General features: G+C 37.3%; 2 protein-coding genes across 3 annotated transcripts in view; both read right to left on the reverse strand.

Moving 5' to 3' along the window:
* Positions 1 to 7,419, reverse strand: part of LOC107567247 (GEM-interacting protein) — a 29,772-nt gene extending 22,353 nt beyond the window's left edge. Inside the window, exons 1-5 of one of the 2 annotated variants that reach the window (XM_016252891.1) lie at positions 7,362 to 7,419; positions 5,817 to 5,945; positions 3,155 to 3,248; positions 1,946 to 2,039; positions 1,725 to 1,788 (exon numbers count right to left, since the gene is read on the reverse strand). In XM_016252891.1, coding sequence (XP_016108377.1) covers positions 1,725 to 1,788; positions 1,946 to 2,039; positions 3,155 to 3,248; positions 5,817 to 5,865 — 301 coding nt within the window. In that variant the 5' untranslated portion in view covers positions 5,866 to 5,945; positions 7,362 to 7,419. Of the gene's footprint in view, positions 1 to 1,724; positions 1,789 to 1,945; positions 2,040 to 3,154; positions 3,249 to 5,816; positions 6,063 to 7,361 lie in introns of those variants that run through there. The other variant, XM_016252890.1, reaches the window with a different exon arrangement.
* A 1,228-nt stretch (positions 7,420 to 8,647) lies between these two features.
* On the reverse strand, positions 8,648 to 20,843 carry LOC107567242 (procollagen galactosyltransferase 1-like). Its single transcript, XM_016252884.1, has 13 exons — positions 20,393 to 20,843; positions 16,856 to 16,966; positions 16,643 to 16,760; positions 14,262 to 14,396; positions 13,958 to 14,162; positions 13,473 to 13,592; positions 13,320 to 13,396; positions 13,130 to 13,236; positions 12,911 to 13,043; positions 12,074 to 12,201; positions 11,764 to 11,970; positions 10,777 to 11,106; positions 8,648 to 9,007 (listed from the first exon to the last, which is right to left on the reverse strand). Exons 1-12 carry the CDS (start codon positions 20,611 to 20,613, stop codon positions 10,839 to 10,841), a joined length of 1,830 nt encoding a protein of 609 aa, XP_016108370.1. The 5' UTR covers positions 20,614 to 20,843; the 3' UTR covers positions 8,648 to 9,007; positions 10,777 to 10,838.
* Between the last annotated feature and the right edge of the window lie 360 nt (positions 20,844 to 21,203).

Here is a 21,203-nt window from a genome sequence, read left to right on the forward strand (position 1 = left end):
CCCCATAACAGGATATTACCACCTCCATGCTTTACTGGAGGAATGCGGTTATTTGGATGGTGAGCTGTATTGGATTCCTGCCAAACATATCGTTTGATGTTGAGGCCAAATAATTACATTTAATCTCATCCGCAGTGTTTGTGTTTTGGCAAATCACAGTCGTGACTGCATGTGGCCTTTCTTGAGTGGCTTTTTTTTCTTGCAACCCTCCCATACAAGCCACATTTGTGGAGAATTTGTGATATTGTTGTCACATGCACACAATGACCACTCTTTGTCATAAATTCCTGCAACTCTATCAGAGTTGCTGTAGGCCTCTTGGTCGCTTCTGACCAGTTTCCTTCTGGCTCTTTCATCCAGTTTAGAGCGACGTCCTGACGCAGGGAGAGTCTGTGTTGTACCAAATACCTTCCACTTCTTAATAATGGACTTCACTGTGCTTCTAGGCATTGATAAAGCCTTTGACATTTTTTTGTATCCATCTCCTGACTTGTGCCTGTCCACAACTTTATCCCGGAGATCTTTTGACAGTGCCTTGCCACCCATCGTTGATTGTTTGCTTCAGTTGCACTACCAAGGACTGAAATGCTTTTCATTCTGAGCTAATCAAAATGACCACAGCTGATCAAAGTTGAAAGTCAAATGGCTTTGTGTGCCATTGAGAAGGTGATTTGCTACACCTGATTGAGTTTACAAGCCATTTTTAGGAGGGGGTGATCATTTTTCCAACCGAGTGATTCTGTTTTTTTTGTTGTTTTTTTTCCTGACATGGTGTTATATCTTTCACTTGGATGTTATAAGTTGCACTGAGTAAATACAGCTGGATAAAACAAAAACTGTGTCCGTCTGTGTGTTTCAGGCTGCAAAGCAACAAAATGTGATTATTTTAAAAAGGGGTTATTCTTTTCTATATACACTGTATTTTGCGATAATAACTGGCTGGCTGTAATTTAGCTTATTACATGGCAACTCATCAAATAAATTGAAAGGAGTGAATTTATTTCCTTATGAAATTAACTCTTCATGAAACCAATACTCAGGAACTCACACAAAACAGACGCCATGCAATAAAACAATAAAACTTGTCTGAAGAACAAAGCCAAAAAACAAAACGTATATTCAATACAGCACAGCCATCACCTAGCCAAAATAATCTTATTTTATCTTTGGTTACTACTCTCCTCTTTATAATTTATAATTCATATCCATATATTACGTTCTACTCTAATTTTATATAAAGATTACAGTTCTAATGATTGCATGCTATCCTATGCTATCCAATCTCTCTACAGTTGTCAGAGAGATGGATCAGTGGGAAAAACAGAGAGCAGCTGTCTACTGCTTTAATCTGCTCTCTAACCACCGTCCGGTGCTAATCTTGTTAGCGAGGGGCAATTAGTCCATGTGGCTAATTACACGTAAACAGTGCAGGTTGAAGAAGAGAGACGTGACATGATGCCTTCGGGCCTGATCAGTCACTCTTGCTTTGCTTTTCTCCTCTCAGATAGATCAGGCACTGCTGTCTATGTCCAAACGATGGACAGAAGACCATGTTGAATCAAGCAACCACCATGAACCTGGCTGGATGTATGATATTCATTCTAATATTTGTGAGAGCACAAACAAACTGTACATTGCAAATCTCATTACTCCTCCACCCGTTAGTCTTCCTCCAAATGTCCAGCAAACAAACACCCATACAAAATGGTCTTAAAAAGAATTACCGGTTACGGCTCCGTCTTTTTCCTCCTCCTCACGGCAGATCTTCAGCGACTCCACATCTTCAACCTAAAAAACACACAGCTTTTTAATATTCACCGTAAACCACATGGAGTCTTTTGAATACTTGCTTGAGAGAGATTGTTGAACCCAAAAGTATCAAGAAATATGAGTACGAGTATATGAGAAAGAGAGTGGGAACAATAATTCATCAATCATGTCTCACTGTAATATCATCCAGATCAGCGTTCAGTGTGGTGTCTGCTGAAGTGTCTGTTAAAGACAGTGAGTCTGCTTCTTGTAGCAGCTCATCCACAGTCCTGAGAAATCAAATCAACCGACACAAACATATTAAAAATGAAGCGTTCTCACAGAGCCAATATAGAGCCGGTATTTCATTTATTCAAACTATTTTTATGCTTTTAAAAATAAAGGTTCTTTATTGGTTCTATGAAAAACCTTTAACATTCTTTATAGTGGAGAAAGATTTTTTTAGATGATTAAAATGTTCTTCACAATAAGAAATAAATGGTTATTTTAAGAGCTCTTCAATACAAGGTTCTTTGAGGAACCCAAAATGGTTCTTCTATGGCATCACTGCAAAAAAAAAAAAAAAAAAACCCCAAAACTTTGGAACCTTTATTTTTAAGACTGCTATTTCACGACAAAGTGAAAAGGTCTACGTACGAGCATGTTAATGACAGATCCAAGTTAGCGTCAAAATCACGTAAAATCTCACTGTAACGCTTGGTTTCTAAGTGCCGGACTGGGGTACCACCATCTGAAACAGAAGAACATGACAGGTCATAATGCTGCATGTGATTGTTTTTAAAATGAGAAGCTGATTATATATATTTTATATAAGTTATAAAGTCAGAGTTGTGAGATATAAACTCACACTTCTGACTTTTTTTCTCAGAACTGCGTGATATAAACTTGCAATTCTAAAAAAAAAATGGGTAACACTTTACTTGAAGGGGTGTGCATAAGACTGACATGACACCTTCATAATCATGACATGACACGTGTCATGAATATGAAGGAGGTTTTATGCATGTTTATGACAACTGTCATTAAGTGTCATTCGCTCAGTTATGTCATTTTTAATGCAAATATGACATATTTGACCTAACCCTACCCCTACCCTTACCCCTAACCATAGCCCATAATAAAGACATCTCAAACAATGTCAGCTTTGCACTAAAAATTACATAACTGAGCAAATGACACTTAATGACAGTTGTCATAAACATGCATAAAAAAACCTTCATATTCATGATATGTGTCATGTCATGATTATGAAGCTGTCATGTCAGTCTTATGCACACCCCTTCAAGTAAAGTGTAACCAAAAAATAAAAAAAAAAAAACCCAAAACTTTGGAACCTTTATTTTTAAGACTGCTATTTCACGACAAAGTGAAAAGGTCTACGTACGAGCATGTTAATGACAGATCCAAGTTAGCGTCAAAATCACGTAAAATCTCACTGTAACGCTTGGTTTCTAAGTGCCGGACTGGGGTACCACCATCTGAAACAGAAGAACATGACAGGTCATAATGCTGCATGTGATTGTTTTTAAAATGAGAAGCTGATTATATATATTTTATATAAGTTATAAAGTCAGAGTTGTGAGATATAAACTCACACTTCTGACTTTTTTTCTCAGAACTGCGTGATATAAACTTGCAATTCTAAAAAAAAAATGGGTAACACTTTACTTGAAGGGGTGTGCATAAGACTGACATGACACCTTCATAATCATGACATGACACGTGTCATGAATATGAAGGAGGTTTTATGCATGTTTATGACAACTGTCATTAAGTGTCATTCGCTCAGTTATGTCATTTTTAATGCAAATATGACATATTTGACCTAACCCTACCCCTACCCTTACCCCTAACCATAGCCCATAACAAAGACATCTCAAACAATGTCAGCTTTGCACTAAAAATTACATAACTGAGCAAATGACACTTAATGACAGTTGTCATAAACATGCATAAAAAAAACCTTCATATTCATGATATGTGTCATGTCATGATTATGAAGCTGTCATGTCAGTCTTATGCACACCCCTTCAAGTAAAGTGTAACCAAAAAATGCGCAAATGCGAGTTTATATATCGCAATTCTGACTTTTTTCTCACAATTCTGACTTGAAGTTTATATCTCGCAGTTCTGACTTTATTTCTCAGAATTGCGAGTTTATATCTCACAATTATGACCTTTAAACTCGAAATTCTGAGAAAAAGAGTCAGAATTGTGAGATAAAAAGTCGCAATTACCTTTTTTATTTTTTATTCAGTGGCAGAAACGGCCATCCATAGAAAACACATAGGCTGCAATGACCAAGACTGGCATTATTTGTACAGTTAAACAAAAACATTAATATTAATATGGTTACAAAATAGAATTGTATGCCATCAATCCTATAAACTAAATTCTTTCATTTTCTAAATGTTTTTTTTTTCTGTTTTAACTATACACAATATAACATGGGGTGCAAGTAATAACTTCCTAATAAATTCCTAAAGGAACTACTGTACCTTACAGACCAATTGCTGTTCAATTAAGTCTGATTGTATAGGATTTATCCATTGAGTCAATTTACTATTAGTCAGTTTATTAGTCAATTTACTTTTATCTGGGTGTTTAAAGAGAAAGAAATTCCTTCCATCAAATATATATAGTGTAATATCTATCCATTCCTCAACCGTAGGTGATCTTTAACCGTTTTCTTGTAACTGCATTTTTACTACAGTAGCTGCCAGGAGAATCAATATCAGTTTCTTTTTTGTTGTTGTTGTTTCGATATTAGGAAAAAACTATAATATATGTAACATGGACAGTGTAATGTAAAACAAGTTAAAGTACGATAACACTTCTTTGTGAAAGAGGTTGTTGATTGTGCTTAAAGTACATTCACTTTTGTGTGAACACTTGCAGGAACTGGAACTTAAAACTCGAGTAAAAACAATTAATGACTCGGTGAAATATGCGTTTGACATCAGGACAGGAAGTCACACTACTGAAGTTCACACAAACATTTCGTGACAAAAGCAATAAAGATAAAGCAGCAAATATGAGCCAGCCTACAGCATTTTTGAATCACCTTGCACAGATCATTTTATTGCATATTTTAAAGCACACGTAAATTGCTTATCTAAAGTTTAGACATGCTTTTCTGAGTTTTTACTTAACATGAACTCTTGAATGCGCATCTGCAAAACTGTAAATATGGCTCTGAACATGTGATGTGCCACACTTATGTTGTACTAACAAAGAAAGTGTCACAGTCAATCTCTCTTTCTCTTTTTCTCTGACATGCTCCATTTAGGTCAACCACATCCTGTCTAGGTTTGTTAACATGCTCTGCTACAGGGACAATAAGGACTTGTTTTTGATGAAGAGATTAATTCAGCTGTATGGAATAAAATTCACCCACCGGATGTCAAAGTCATTTCAAGGATGTGCACTGCGGTTATGCTGTTAGTTGATATATATAGAATGTTTTAATTCTCATTTTGATACTAATTTCAAACTGATAATGTTAAATGACATGTGACACTTAAAGTGGTTGAAATGAGAAGCACTGCATCTATTGCTAATTATTTGAAACCAGTGCATGTGACTTCCTCCCACTGAGGTCTTATTGAGGTTTATTTCCACATCCTGGATTTAATCCAGTTATATGTTCTATGAGAATTTCTAAATAAATAAAAAAAACTATTAAAGTATAAAATAAAATAAATTACTAAAGAAAATTTCCAATACAGAGTGCCAAAAAGAAACTTTTTTTTGTTGCTTTTTCTTTTTCTTTTTAACGTGGAAAGAAGTCACAAGTCACCCCAAGATGTGGTAATTTTGTACATTTGTCAAAATGTCCTGCACATGAAAACTTCCTTGCCATGCAACTTTTGTACAAAGGCAAAATGGACAAGACAGGAAGTGCTCTGATCATGCACGAATCATTGCATGCAACACAAACACGCAAGCACGCACATGCAAAGAAAGAGAAAGCAAGCGATATATACACTACTGCAGAATAAAGCTACAACAAAAACATATTCTCCTCAAAGTCTGATGTAACTCACCCTGAACTTTTGGTTGCCTCAACTGTGCAGTCTCTGCTGCCTCCTCCATCTAGTCCTTTACTGATGAACCAGCAGCTCACAACAGACCGTGTTCGTGTTGTCATCAATCAGTTAGTCCATCCACCCCAGCTGAAGATGATTCGGTCAGAATCATCACCTTTCACCGAACACTGACACAGGACATGAAGACTGTGTGGGTTTTGATAACTCTGCTCTCTCTTCTCTCACAGCGCCACTTCTCTTCCTCTAAAGCGAAGGTTGGCCAATGTTCTTTCACCATCATATGAGGAGGAAGTTTGTCTCACTATCACTCTCAGACACACCTAACACCCCCAACTTCTGCTAAGGCCTGAGATATTTCTGGTAATCTGTGGCAGTGTTTGTTGCAATGTTATTTTGTTAGTGATTCTTTGTTTGTGGCCTTTCAAAGGCTCTTGAATTTGGAACTACTTTATTTAGGCTTCAACTTTCATTTATCAAATCTCTAAACATAATTGTATTCTGCATTTGCATCAAATGAATACCAAATAGGAACTTTTATGCAGTAAAAACCCTTGAATTAGCAATAAATGAGCCTGAAATCTTGCTTTAGCATTCACCCAATGAAATGTATCCTCACAACATTGCCCCCTGGTGGTTGAGACACAAGTGCTGACACAAGTAACTCCGTGATGGCCGACTCATTGATTTTGAGCAAAATCATCTCTCTTCTACTACTCACATATACACCTATGGACATGAGTTCAGGAAGATGTTATTTAAATTATATTTCAAATGAATGTGTATCCACCTGTGTGCTAACACTATGGATGCTCTTCGTGAACTGCACAGCTCTATGAACGAACAACAAACAACCCTGACGACTTTTTCATTATATCTGGTGATTTCAAACATGTAAAGTCAGTCTTGCCGAAGTTCTACCAACATGTGAACTTTGCAACAAGGGGAAACAACACATTGGACAAATGTGAAACACAACAGTCCAATGTGAAAAACATTCAGCCACTTGTAAAACTACCCAAACCGGTCAGAAAGTGGATGACAGTATGGCCAGATGATGCTCTCTCAACACTCCTGGACTGCTTTCAGGGCACAGACTGTAACAAAGTGGCAGCCTTCAAGAACGACTGCCTATATCAAAAAGTCCATCGATGATGTGAGTCACGTGACAGTCACCAAGACCATCACCACACGTACCAACCAGAAACCATGGCCGACAAAAAACCAGAGACCCGAGATGATGCTTTCAAATCAGGAGATAAATCAACCCTCAACACAGCAAGAACCCGCCTGTAACATTGACTACAAGCCCCTGCCACAGGCCTGTGATGATCACACATCCCTCCCAGATGCACTCAACCACTTCTATTCACGGTTTGAGATGCAGAATAACACACGTGCACCAAAATCCCAACCACCAGATGCTCTGTCTGTCCGGTAACATGCCTGGCAGTGTACTGAGAAACTGTGCTAAACAGTTGACCTGTTAGGCAGTCGTCCTTTAATACACATACACATGAATTATTTTCATAGTAAAAAGGATACAGTACTCAGAAACACCCTTGCTCCACCGATTGGCTTTCCAGTACCAAGGTAATGATACTCTGAGATCTGGCACAACCTTGTGGCACTGTGTGGAAAACGCCCACAGCTTCATAACGGGTCCTGTGCTGGAGTGCAAAATACAGATTACTGAAGTCTGAAACACATACATAAATCATAATAACTCATGTACTACTGTTCAAAAGGTTGGGGGTCAATAAGTAAAAAAAAAAAAGAAAGAAGAAATTAATACTTTTATTCAGCAAAGATGCATTAAAATGATCAAATGTTACAGTAAAGACATTTATAATGCTACAAAAGATTTGTTTCACATAAGTGCTGTTCTTTTGAACTTTCTATTCATCAAAGAATCACAGTTTCCATAAAAATATTAAACACAACATCTAATAGTGTAATAATAATGTTTCAAATCCGTATATTAGAATGATTTCTGAAAAATCATGTGGCACTGAAGATTTGAGAAGCAATGCTGAAAATGTAGCTTTACCATCACAGGAATAAATCACACTTTAAAACATACTCAAATAGAAAACGGTTATTTTAAATTGCAATAATATTTCACAGTATTACTGTTTTTACTGTATTTTTAATCAAATAAATGCAACTTTGGTGAGAATCTTTGGTGACTTCTGTACAGTAGCATAAGTAACTTTTTGTTTACTAGACTTCATTCTGTACAGGCCTCTACGCTTGATTTTTGTTCAAATTTAAAGCACATAGTGACACAGGTAAGAATTTCAAGGAACATTCAGCGATCAGTTTTACATCTCAATACAACATCCATAGCATGAATTGAAAAACTGAATAAAAAATTTTACTAATAAACACATTTTGTTTCGGGAGTCAGTCTCTCAAAGCCATGCAACATCATGGTAGCATCTATCACGACACTGGTACAATAAACAGTCAGAATAATTAGCAACTGCATAACATCCTATAATACACTACAAACAGTTTATTCTGATTCTGAATCTTTTTAGATATCCTCTAAAGCGTCTAAGCTCATTTTACCCACCAGCGAATTGAGATCTATAGTCAAAGCATTAGTCACATCATCTATTTTCAGCATGCAGAAAAATGGCTTGCAGGCCTGTGCCAGCATCATCATGTTTGTCTTGTGGCTACACAGCTGTGATATAATTAAACCTGGAAGACAGATATAGATGTTGATATGACTGACAAAGTGGTCAAATTAAATGGCACGTCATTCAGTATCTCTACAGAAATTACATGCAGCCTCCATCTAACGAATCTCCTGAAAAAAAAAAAGAGACATACTATTTCTTTCAGTGAAAAATTTTTTAACCATTCTTTATTTTTAAGGCACAGCTGGTGAAATACAGTCACGGTTACATACACTGCGATAGTACGACATTGTGACTAAACAGCGCAATGACAAAAAATCATATCAAGCACATTTAAAGCCTGCTCAGCTGTGCCGTGTCAAAAAAGCAAAGTAGTCAGAATCAAAAACTGGGAATTTTGCCATGTGGAATGTGTGAAGACCTTTAATTGCTGTCCTGATGATACGACAGAAAAACCACACAGTGAGGCTTGTACAGTTGCTGGCTTTGATGAAGGGAAGTAACAGTCTGAAACACCACCGAAGAGGATAATGGCATCAAGGCCTAAAAATAACAACATCCCTCAAGTTAAAATAACATGCTTCATGCCTTACAATAACACGTTTAATTTCTCGTTTATTACTGTTAAGAATGACTATGTTCATGTCTGGAAAGAAAAATATTAGTTACATGTTTTTTTCAGATTGATTAATCAAACTGTTCTAAAAACACCAGTGGATGGATTCACAAAATATCCTTAAGATAAAATTCTTCTTAACTGCAATTTTCTTCTTAGGAACAGAACTGGAGAATTGAGCATTACATCACTTGCTCACCAATGGATCCTCTGCAGTGAATGGGTGCCGTCAGAATGAGAGTCCAAACAGCTGATAAAAACATCACAATAATCCACAAGTAATCCACACGTCTCCAGTCCATCAATCAATGCCTTATGTAATCTATAGAAACAAATCTAACATTAAGGCACTTCTGGCCAAAATACAGAAGTCCATAATCTATAACAGTGTTTCCCAACCGGGGTGCCGTCTGTCGAGAGCAGGGGTGCCGTGTAAAAAAAATAATTTTTTAATATTTTTAAATTGCTAAAATGTTTAAAAAAGCAGCTATTATATCATATCCATTTCTGATGTCGCCAATAATTAGAGATGCACTGAAATTCTGGCTGCCGAAAATTAGTTCGCCGCTCAGGTTTCACTTTCACGTGGTGTGACGCTCTGCGTATTATCCCGCTCTATGTGTGTGTGCGCTCCGATCAGTTTACATATGAATAAAAGCCTACATTAAAAACTGTCATATAAATTGGTCTTTTCATTAGAAATTAGCCTACTGATTGCCACCATTGATGGACAAATTGTTTTTATAATATTAAAAATATCTGTATGACATTATATTCTGCAGTTCTTCCCTGCTGTACCAAATATCTATACTTTTCAAAGTATCATATCGAAGTTAGAAATTCAAATATTGTGAAGAAAGTTTGGGAAACACTGATCTATAATAACACTTCCTTCAGTGAAAACATCCATCTCGTGTTGTCCTCTCACATCAAAATCCACTGACATATAACACTTTAGAATATGTTTTGGACTGTTTTTGCTTGTAAATGGTGCTTGATCTTCTTATATTTCTCCCGTTTCAGACTAGGCAAATATTTCACTGAAGGAAGCAATATTATGGACTATGGATGCATGTTTTGGCCAGAAGCAATGGTTTAAAGTTAAAATGCAATAACGGTCGATTCATTTCTTACAAATATGCAGCTTTTCACTTCACAAGATGTTAATTGATGGACTGGAGCCATGTGGATTACTTGTGGATTATTGTGATGTTTTTTTCAGATGTTTGGACTCTCATTCTGACGGCACCCATTCACTGCAGAGAATCAATTGGTAAGCAAGTGATGCTGTTTTGTCCACATCTGTTCTGATGAAGAAACAAACGCATCTACATTTTGGATGGCCTGAAGGTGAGTACATTTTCAACAAATTTTCATTTTTGGGTGAACTATTCCTTTAAGAATTTTTCAAGAATTGCCCTCAAGAACATCCTTACTAACTTAACATTTATCTTATAAAATTTGCTAAATTCTTCCTTAAGAAGATTTTCATGAATCCAGCCCCTGGCATTTTTAATTGCAGGATACAGTGAAGAACAGGTGCTGCTGTCATCGGAAAGCGCAGTCAGGCCTCTGTTACAAATTGTATCTACAAATAAAGGGACAGACTTTTAATCTAAAAACATTTTTTTCAGACAACCGATTTAAAAAAAAAATCTATAAAAAGGCCTCTTCTGGTCAGTTATATTGTTCTTACATAGTGGAACTAGACTTCGCCCCCCAGAAACAAGTCTAGTGGTGTGTCCAAAACAATGTCTCTCATAGTTCATCTCGGGCTGTCCTGTCCAGAGGAGACTGAAGCACATCTGAGTTTTGGGCCTCTGTGCTGATCTCAGCCTGTTCCCGGGTCTTACCCGAGCGCTTCCTGTCCCAGTCTGTGCGCACTTTCTCATTGTCCCACACTGTGGAGGTTTCTGTGTCACTGATATACCCAGGTTCACCCGTGTAGTGTGTAGGAAACACAAGCAAGGGCTCCGCTGAGAATGCTTTTAGGTCCCTTGTCTCAAACTGCTCCATGTAATCCGATCTGAAGATAATGGTATTTGATGTGGATGAAGACGAAGACAAAAAAGTGATTTTAGACATAGGCAAAACATATAATAACAAATAATATTAAAAATAAATACATTTTCTGAAAACTGTTTGCTTATAAAAATGGTTGTTAGTGTGTTTGCTATATGGTTGCTAGGGCATTGACAGGATATTCTGGTGGTTGCCATGCAGTAGATAGGGTGTTGAGGGTGGTTACCAAGGTTCAACTAAATTGCATTTAAGTTTAAACTATAAAGCATTTATATTTAGTTGTTATTAATATGCAACGTGTCAAAAAAACAATACATTCATTTCACTATGGAAGCTGTTTCCACCACTGAAAAATTAAATAAAAAAGGTAACTGCAAATTGACTTTTTCTCAGAATTGTGAGAATACAAACTCGCAATTGCGAGAAATACAATGATGAAAACTCACAATTTTATTTCTCGCAGTTTGTTTGTGTGTGTGTAAGCATATACTGTATGTTTTGGTGTTCAGTGTGTGTTTGACTGACTGATATCAATTATATTCTAAAACTTGCTTTAGACTATAAATCACAGGACCTTCTGGATGACAAAATACTACAACTTATATTCTAGAAAATACATATATGGGATGTGTAGAGGATTTGCTCCATTTGTAGTACTTACACAGGATGCTTATTAAACATAATTGGAAGGAACTCATCCACAGGCAGAATTTTACTGAGTGGTTCTGCTTTGAGGAGCTTTTTGGCTCCTTGTAATGACATCATGTAACTCAAGGTCCAATAGGAATAGTCCGGCTCCACCAGGTTGCGAATATTCGGTACTGCTTTTTCAGGTCGGTCCACTTGCATCCTCTTCCTCCCAATATAACTGCAAGGATTCAACAGAATAACCAACATGAACAAATCTCCCATCAAAACATAACCCAAAATTTGAGTGCAGTCAATGACTGAAGACAAAAAGAGCCGCTCACATGAGGTCCCAGTCCAGACTCTTACTCTCCACCTCACTCATCAGATTCTGCAGGCGGCGCTTGAAGAAAATCTCAAACCGTAAATCATCTTCAAGAACCAGTGAGGTCTTCAGGCCTCGGTCTACAATCTGTGTAGTACAGCATATAAACAAAGCTTGAGCGGCCCATAAAAACCCTTAGTCTATATTCACGCTCTCTTCCAAAACTTAGTGAGCTGCCGAATTAGACACTATTTTAAGGCAGATATTACCAAAGACTATAGATATACAAAGATGGTTAACTCCTATTACTTGTAAATGGGAGAAACTGCAACATGCAATATGGCAGAATATGTCCCGCCTTCTAAGTGAAAGAGCCAATCGCTGATTGGTAAAGCCATTGCGGTTCCCATAGAAACCTGAGACTGGTGCTTATGATTGCACATGCGCATTGGCTGGACTAGTCTGAAAAATAAGCCCTGTGTCATATCATGGTTTCCACAAAAATATAAAAAAAATATTCATTACATTTTATTTACGTTTTCAAAATAATACGATAATAATAAGAAATTATTCTCGAACAGCAGATCAGCATATTAGAATGATTTCTGAAGGATCATGTGACACTGAAGACTGGAGTAATGATGCTGAAAATGTAGCTTTGCATCACAGGAATAAATGAGAAAATAGCTATTTTAATTAGTAATAATATTTAATAATATTAATAATAATGTTTTTACTGTATTTTTGATCAAATAAATGCAGCCTTGCTGAGCATAAATAGTCTATGTAGGCAGTAGACAGTAAGGCAGCTCACTAAATTTTGGAACAGAACTACAAACTGGGATTTGAGCCAGACCTCTTTCCAGATGTTATAGTGGGACAGGAAGCAGCCCAGCTCTCCTCTCGTCAGAGGTCTGCCGTGGTAGGGGTCACTATAGCCGGGAAGCATGTGGATTCCCATAGCATGGATCTCACTGCTGTTCATAGCCCTGGTATAAAAAGAAAGGCTGTGAGTAAATGTTTCATCCTGGAAATGAATGCTGCAATTGTTTGAAGGTAACAGAAGTGAACTTACTTGCCATCAACAGCAGCGATAATCTTGCAGTCGATTTCTTGCTCTCTCAACGCCCCCAGCATGCGCTCACGACGGTCGGCCCGCTGCTTCAGGTTGATCATAAACACCTTTTAAAACACATAATAGCACATACTGAATACAACGTTACCAAAGAACCGTACCAATCAATACAATTAACCCACATTTTTACCTCATCAAAGCCCATTTTGTCAGGTCTTTTGACAGGTTTGGGCAAGTATCTGGAAGGCTCAACTGGAGGATTTCGCACTGTAAATTAAAAGAAGTGGTTACATTTGACTAAGCATTAGCAGACTGTTCTCTTCTTTGTAAAGCTGAAACGTACCATTGACCTCCAGCAAAGTATGAATGAAGCTGTCGGCCGCATCCTGCATGGTGCTGTGGGCACGAAGAGGCACTGGGAGATGACCGTAGGTCTCCGTGTTACAAATAAACATTTGGACCTCTGCAAAAACCACAGAGAATACAAATAAAATCGTGAAATGTTATGCACAATATCCTCTTAAAGGAATATAATTTTTTCACCCTCATGTCATTTCAACCCCGCATGATGTTCTTTCTTCTGTGGAACATAACAGTCTTTAAATAGATTTAAGAATATAAGAATAAGATAATATCTTTTATAAAAAAGTTACATGCAAAAACGTCACTGCTGTCCAAAATTTTGGACTTCACTGCAAACATACTTCAAAATATCTTCTTTTGTGTTCCACAGAAGAAGAAAAAAAATCGTACAGGTTTGGAACCACATTAATGATTTTAATTTTAGGTTAACAGGCATGCACTGTGGATATCTGTCGTGGCACCCACCTGCCATGCGGGCTGAAAAAGCAAAGATTATAATGTCATCAAAGGCCCAGGTGTAGTCTGGATGTGGTGGGTGAAAAGCAAGCAGTCTGGAAGCTTCTTTCCGCAGGTCAACCAGGAAAGTCGAATGCACCATGGGAACGGCAAAGCAACCCCTACGCACTTGCTTGCGCATGGGGATGTAGGCTGGGGTTCGTTTATAGTAGCCCTGGAGAAGTTTGATTATATGCTTTTTCATATTTCTGGAGAAAGTGTTATGAAAGATTACATACACACACACACACACACACGTTCAGAGGAACTGTACCTGAGATGTCATTCCACACCAGAAGTTTGAGTAGGCAGCACGAGACTCCATCATTGGTGCCACAATTGTCTTGTTCTCCTTTATTAGTTTCCATAAGACATCTCGGTTGATCAGGAGATTATCACAATCAATCATCTGGAAAGATAAAATAATACATTTTCATGCATGCATATACAAGCTGCATACAAAAACAAAAAGTTTACTCAAGATAAATCACCAAAAGGCAGATCATGAAGTAAAATTAAGTACAATCATCAAATAAATCAGTGGTGTGCAATGTTATTGATTGTGTCCAACAGAATATTCAAGAGCCCCCCATTAAGATATTTCTCCTAGTGTAATAAGAAAGCTGCTTGTATTCATTTTTTTTTACAGAAACTGCAAGTCTGGCTTTAATTAATCCTGATTTATTTTGTAATTCCAGAGGTTTCAAGAACCATATGTTCTTAAAGGGGTCATATGATGAGATTTCAATTTTTCCTTTCTCTTTGGAGTGTTACAAGCTCTTGGTGCATAAAGAAGATCTGTAAAGTTGCAAAGACTAAAGTCTCAAATCCAAATAGATATTCTTTATCAAAGTTAAGATTCAGCCACACCTACCTAAAACGGCTCGTTCTAACACGCCCCCACATGTCTACATCACGATGTGGGAAGATTTGCATAACGCCACCCAAATGTTCACGCAAAGAAAGAAGGCGTAACTTTTATTCTCGCTGTAGTATTGTTGCCGCCGTCATGCCGTGTAGCAGTGTAGAGTAGCACTTGTTGTTTGTCATTTCTCTGATCACAAATGCAGACATGGTTTTATGTTTACACGGCGCGATGCAACGCAATGCATAAAAAGGCAGTATAAGTCATTGTAATTCGTAATTATGTCCCCACTGGATGCAACAAATGCCTCGTTTATAATGGGTTTGAATGTTTTTGTCTCGTCACTCTGGCCGGACAGGGCATCACAATATGGTAAGGGGTGTAACATTTCCGTCACACGCTTGAGGAATTCAGCCAATCACAATGCACTGAATAGCTGGCCAATCAGCGCACACCTCGCTTTTCAGCCCGATAAGCTTTGTAAAAATCGACGCGTTTCAGAAAGGCGGGGCATAGAGGAGAAACAATAATGTACAGTATGTGGAAAATAATGTGTTTTTTGAACCGCATAAACACATTTCATTACACCAAGTACACAAAATAATGTTCTTTTTAGCAACATCATATCATCCCTTTAATGAGTGTTCACACATAGCTATTGAGGGTCATCATTTAAACCGTCACTTCTGGCCAAAGTACCAGTCCATAATCCAGAACGCTTCCTCCAGTTAAAAAGTTTATCCCCTGTTGTCCTCTCACATAAAACCCACCTATCCAATTGTTTAGGACTGTTTTGGCTTGTAAACTTCATTTGTTCATATTTCTCTCCTGATTCAGATGAGACAGATTTTTCTCTGGAGAAAGCAATATTATGGCTAGAGGACAGAATGTAATGGTTACCACATTTCACTTCAAGACATTAACTGATGGACCGGAGTCGTGTGGATTACTGTGACGTTTTTTTTCAGCTGGTTGGACTCTCATTCTGACGGCACCCATTCACTGCAGAGGATCCATTGGTCATGTAATTTTACATTTCTCCAAATCTGTTTCTATGAAGAAACAAACTCATCTGCATCTTGGATGGCCTGAGGATGAGTACATTTGTAACTTTTCTTTTAATTTTTGGGTTAACTATTCCTTTAAACTGCAGTAAAACTTTGCAGTGTTCTGCCAAATTATGACTCTTCTGCTTCTCCCTACCACACAGGAAAATGACATGAGTCCACATTTGATGGCATTTCTTTATGCTCTTTATTTTCCCTTTTTTGAATGGCTGTAACAATAGTCCACTGACGCCGAGTGTAGTGAGAACCCAAGTGCAGTATTTATTAGAACAGAAATGTAAGCGAGATACAAAACAAACAAAGACACTAATCACTAACAAAAGACACCTGGAACAATCAAGACAAAGACCCAATGAGAACACAGGACACATGACTAAAACAATCAATCACAACATGACACATTGAATATGGGAGCACCTGGCAAGAGACATGAGGGCAAGGGAATCACATGACAGGAACAGGAAACATGACTAAACCATGACTAAACTACAAAATAAAAGAAATGGAAACATGAACATAAACCAAAACCACGTGACAATGGCAAATTGTGATGGAACTGCCCATCTACTTCAGTTACTTCAAAAAACAGCGATTAGATCAAATAATCATGACAATCAGATGATTCATCAATAACCGCAACATTCAATGTCCACAAGTATCCATTTAATATCTTGGAGATTCATGGTCCTAACTAAGAGAGTGGACAGTGTGTGGTAAACTCACCATGAGATAGTCTGCCCACATCTCTCGTGCAGACTCAAGCGCTGCCTGCCGCAGTCTCATGACGTAGGCGTAACGCTCATTCGTCCATTCCTTTGGTCCGTCCTCATCATGATATTTTCTGAATGAGAAAGAGAAATCCAAGACATAGTACATGAAAGGAAACGCAAAAATGAACCAGTTCCATGAAACCACAATTGAAGAAACATGGCAAACCTTGGTTCCTCCTTTGGCCTCCACTCCACATAATGGTAGAGTTTCTGTACATTGATGAGCCAGTCTCGCAGTAGGTAAGTAGTGTTGTCAATATTGTGGTCGGTTGCGACCCTGTCAGAAACCCACAGAAATGGTGCTCATTGCATGATGTTTACTTTCTACAGAAAACAATATCTGGTGGAAACTAAAGATTTCATGAGCTAACCACAAACTTATGATTACCTGCACTCAGCACTGTGTATAATGTATATTTAGACCAGCAACAGGAAAATGAATGAAGAAACACAAAAGCTCTAAATTAAACTCTACAGCAGAACTAGACTAAAAGAGTAGCAGAACATGAGAAGTGAAACTGCCAAGCTATCTGGTTATCACAGAGAGAAGGGAGCAAAGACAAAGTAAACAGACAGGTAGCGTCCCATTCTGCTGAAGACACAAGTTAAACCACACGTCCTACTTTTCACTGGCTCTGTCTTGGCATGAACGGATGAGTCTCCCGGAGCAGAGCGTGAAACAGCACAGCTGTGAGGCCTAAGAGTCTACAGATCCGAACAGAGTTAACACATTAACTCTGACCAACAGCTACTATTACTACAGTACAGATTGATTCAAGAAGGGAATTCAAGTTATATTGTTACAAAGTCTATTTTCAAACAGTTATATCAGTGGTTTTTAACCTTTCTGACTCAAAGGCCCCTAGTTGTCCATCACAATATAAGCTATTTCTGCTGCAATTGACAAAGCTTCTTGTTTTCAAACCTTTTTATTAACATAAACTAGAAATATTGATAATAAATTAATTAACCACAATCATTTTGTGTTCTTCAATTAAAAACAAGTTATTGAGGGGGGAAAATAAATATTTGTATTATTTTTTTTATTATTTATTGTTTTTATTACATTATAAAGTTTTTTTTTTAGCATTTTACTTCAGATGAGAGTTTGATTATGCTAATATATTCATAATTATTTATTTATTTAAATACTTTTTAGTGTAATTTTGAGATGGAAGTTTGCTGAGGCCCTCTTGCTGGTTGAGTTACATGAGTGACATAGCATTAATAATGAATATGCGGCTTAAGGTTTATGAACATTAATTTCCCTTCTGCCAATGTGCAGAAGTGAAACTGCAGTTGTCTTAAAAAGTTTTTCTACTTAATCTAATCTTAAACCTTTTTTTTTTGTAACAATTGTTGAATTCAGTCATATTAAATCAAAAGACACGAATAAAACCAGTTAATGGATTTAAAGGGATAATGAAAATTGTAGTGTCATATCCACCATCATACTGTATGCATTTCTTTTTCTGCTCAACACAAAGGAATATATATATTTTTTTAAATGTTGGTAACCAAACAGTTTTGGGTCCCACTCACTTTCATTGTATACTGTGGTTATTAACAACATTCTTCAAAATATCTTCTTTTGTGTTTCAAGTCAAGCAGGACAGGGAGAGTAAATTATGACAGAATTGGAATTTTTGGCTTTTTTTAATACAGTAAGAATAAAAATAAGTAACGTGCTCAGGGAAAAGGGAGGAAATGGGGTCACCAAATGACAGGAGCCAAATTCAAACCTGTAACGCCAACATCAACATGTTGGAGCATGTGCACTAACCTCTAGACCACAGCTCCATCACCTGGCAAAAACCTTTTGTTAACAAAAAATCTACATGTTGTTTGTGAGACTCGTATGCTACCACATAAAAAACACACATTTACATGTACAGAAAACAAATAAATCAGTACAAGTAAATGATAGTGTACAATCAGCTAATCATTGTCCATCTGACTGTACATTATTATTATACTGACATGGTTACTCACCAGATAAATTCAATTCATTCATGGACAAGTAATATTGGGTGATGGGCCATTTTTCAGAAACATTTAATCATTAAACGGAGACTCTAAATCAGGGGTGTCAAAGGATGTCAAACTCAATTCCTGGAGGGGCACAATTGGTGGCTGACTAAATACTTTTTTTCCCCACTGTATATTATGTAAACAAACACTTATTTTGAATGTGATTAATCGATTGACAGCACTAGTTTTAACACAGTGATCAATAACATTTCACTGCATTTCTGTTTTTCATTGTTTACTCTGACTGCTCCTGCAGAGCACCATAAGCAGCTAAACCGACTGTTTTACGTTTCTGCCCTTGACTTTATATGACAATTCAATCAAGTCAATTTATTTCTAAAGCACAATTAAAAACAAGTTGACCAAAGTGTTGTACAGATTCTAAAACATAAATAAATAGACAACACACACACACACACATCTGTTATACAGCATGGACGTCAAACCATTCAACATAAAAAACGGTTCCAACAACAAATCACTGAACAGCATTCTGCAGAAAAGCCTGGGAGAAGAGATGAGTCTTTAAAAGAGACTTAAATGACACAAATGTGGAGGCAGGTCTTATGAGTAATATGTTCCAGTTTCTGAGAACCAATAATCTAGCAGCAGAATTCTGGCCAATCTGTAATCGTGGCGAGAAGACACAAAAGCATGCATCACCCTTTCAAAACCACAAGATAAAAATCGCTTGACCTTTGCCAATATTCTTAATTGAAAAAAAAGAAAACAGATCTAACAACACCATTAATCTGTTTGTCAAATTTCAAGGAGTCATCAAAAATTACACCTACATATTTTACCGTGGATTTACCATAAATAAATAAAGGGCCTAAAAAATATTAGTGGACCCAGATGCATTGGAGGGTGCAAAAACAATAGTCTCAGTTTTACATTCATTTAGGTGCGGAGACAATGTCTAGACTATCTCTAGGGCATGACTATGGCAAGCTTCAGAGCGTTCGTGGTAACTGACACCTTCACAACAGAGCTCTTCATTCACTGGTTAGGCCAATGACAACTTTAAGGGAAAAATTTGAGTAAAGCTGGCAGATATGAGAAGGACACAGTGAGAACGGAGAAACTCCTCCCATCCCATTGTTTTTCTTCTTAAATTTGCCCTCCAGAGCATTGAGTTGCTGGAAGACAGATGTTCACAGACACCAAGAATGAAACCCTAGTCCAAAAAGCAATTGAAAGTAGTGCCACAAGAAATGATTCAAGTAACAAATGGGATACTAGTGTCTGGAAAAAAGATACGGTAGGCCTATTTAAAAAAGGCTGGGTTGTTTCAACCCAACTTTGGGTCAAATATGGAGTAACCCAACTTTTGGGTTAAAAATTGTATCTAAAAATTTAACCCAAAAGCTGGGTTAGTCCATATTGTACCTAAGTTGGGTTGAAATAACCCAGTATTTTTTTTTTTTAGAGTGAGTACAGCTGAAGTATATAGTTACTGCAACTAGACAGTACCCTATCTATTAACGGTTAATAGTTACAATAAATGGGAAAACACTACACGGATGTGCAGTTTGTTACTAGTAACAGTGGAGAACATGTTGGGGAAAGTGACTAGTACGCCATTAAGTACTACTAATAAGTACTAGTCAGTCACTATTGGAATACTTAGAAGTAATGGAAAAATAAGTACTATTTACACGCACTCACTTACCACAGCGCGATTCGGTCTTTAGGGTAATTGAGGCGCTCAATGGTCCCGAGGAAATGTGGCAGCGAGTGCTGGGCGTTACGGCAGATCAGAGCGATCATTACTCGGGGAGCTAATATAGGAGACTCCGGGCTCCAGCGCTCTTCATGGAAGTATGCTTGAGCTGGTCCAGTATTCATCAGACAGCACCACAGCACCGACACGAACAACACGAACCAGAGCATTGTACAACACAATCTTTACAACCAGGAATATAAGCTCTTAAAGCTAAACCCCACAATTACATCCAGTTCATGAGGAGGTAGAAAGTTAAAAACGGGTAACTTTAGTTTAAATAATTCCGCCGACCAAAATCAGCATGCATTGACAACGCTGCAGTTCGTGTGAGACGAGCGAGTTAAAGGGGATGTTTCGCTGACGTTTAAAGGGAGGGACGCCTTTGGTAAACCTGCAAACTGAGAGCACTGATGAGTAATTAATATTAAGATTTCAAGTCATTATTTGTCTTAAAAATATATCTAGCAGATTAGGAAAGGTCATATTATTTTAAGGTTTTGTATTTTGTTAGTAAAAATGTTTTTGTGCTTGTATTTTTAGTTAACAGTAATAACCCTGTATATAGCACCATATACATACGCTTTTTCCTGTACACCAGAAACTATACACTGAGGGGAAAAAAAAGTGTAGGATTTCGAGACCATTTTTACTCATAAATTGCTAGTAAATTTCACAAATAATTGCAAAGAAACAGCAAGTATCACATTAGGTTAAAAACGAAATTTTGAAGTAGAAAAATTCCATATATTCTAATATA

Source organism: Sinocyclocheilus grahami, unplaced genomic scaffold (genome assembly GCF_001515645.1).
Source record: "Sinocyclocheilus grahami isolate Dianchi unplaced genomic scaffold, SAMN03320097.WGS_v1.1 scaffold1136.1, whole genome shotgun sequence".
NCBI classification, from domain to species: domain Eukaryota; kingdom Metazoa; phylum Chordata; class Actinopteri; order Cypriniformes; family Cyprinidae; genus Sinocyclocheilus; species Sinocyclocheilus grahami.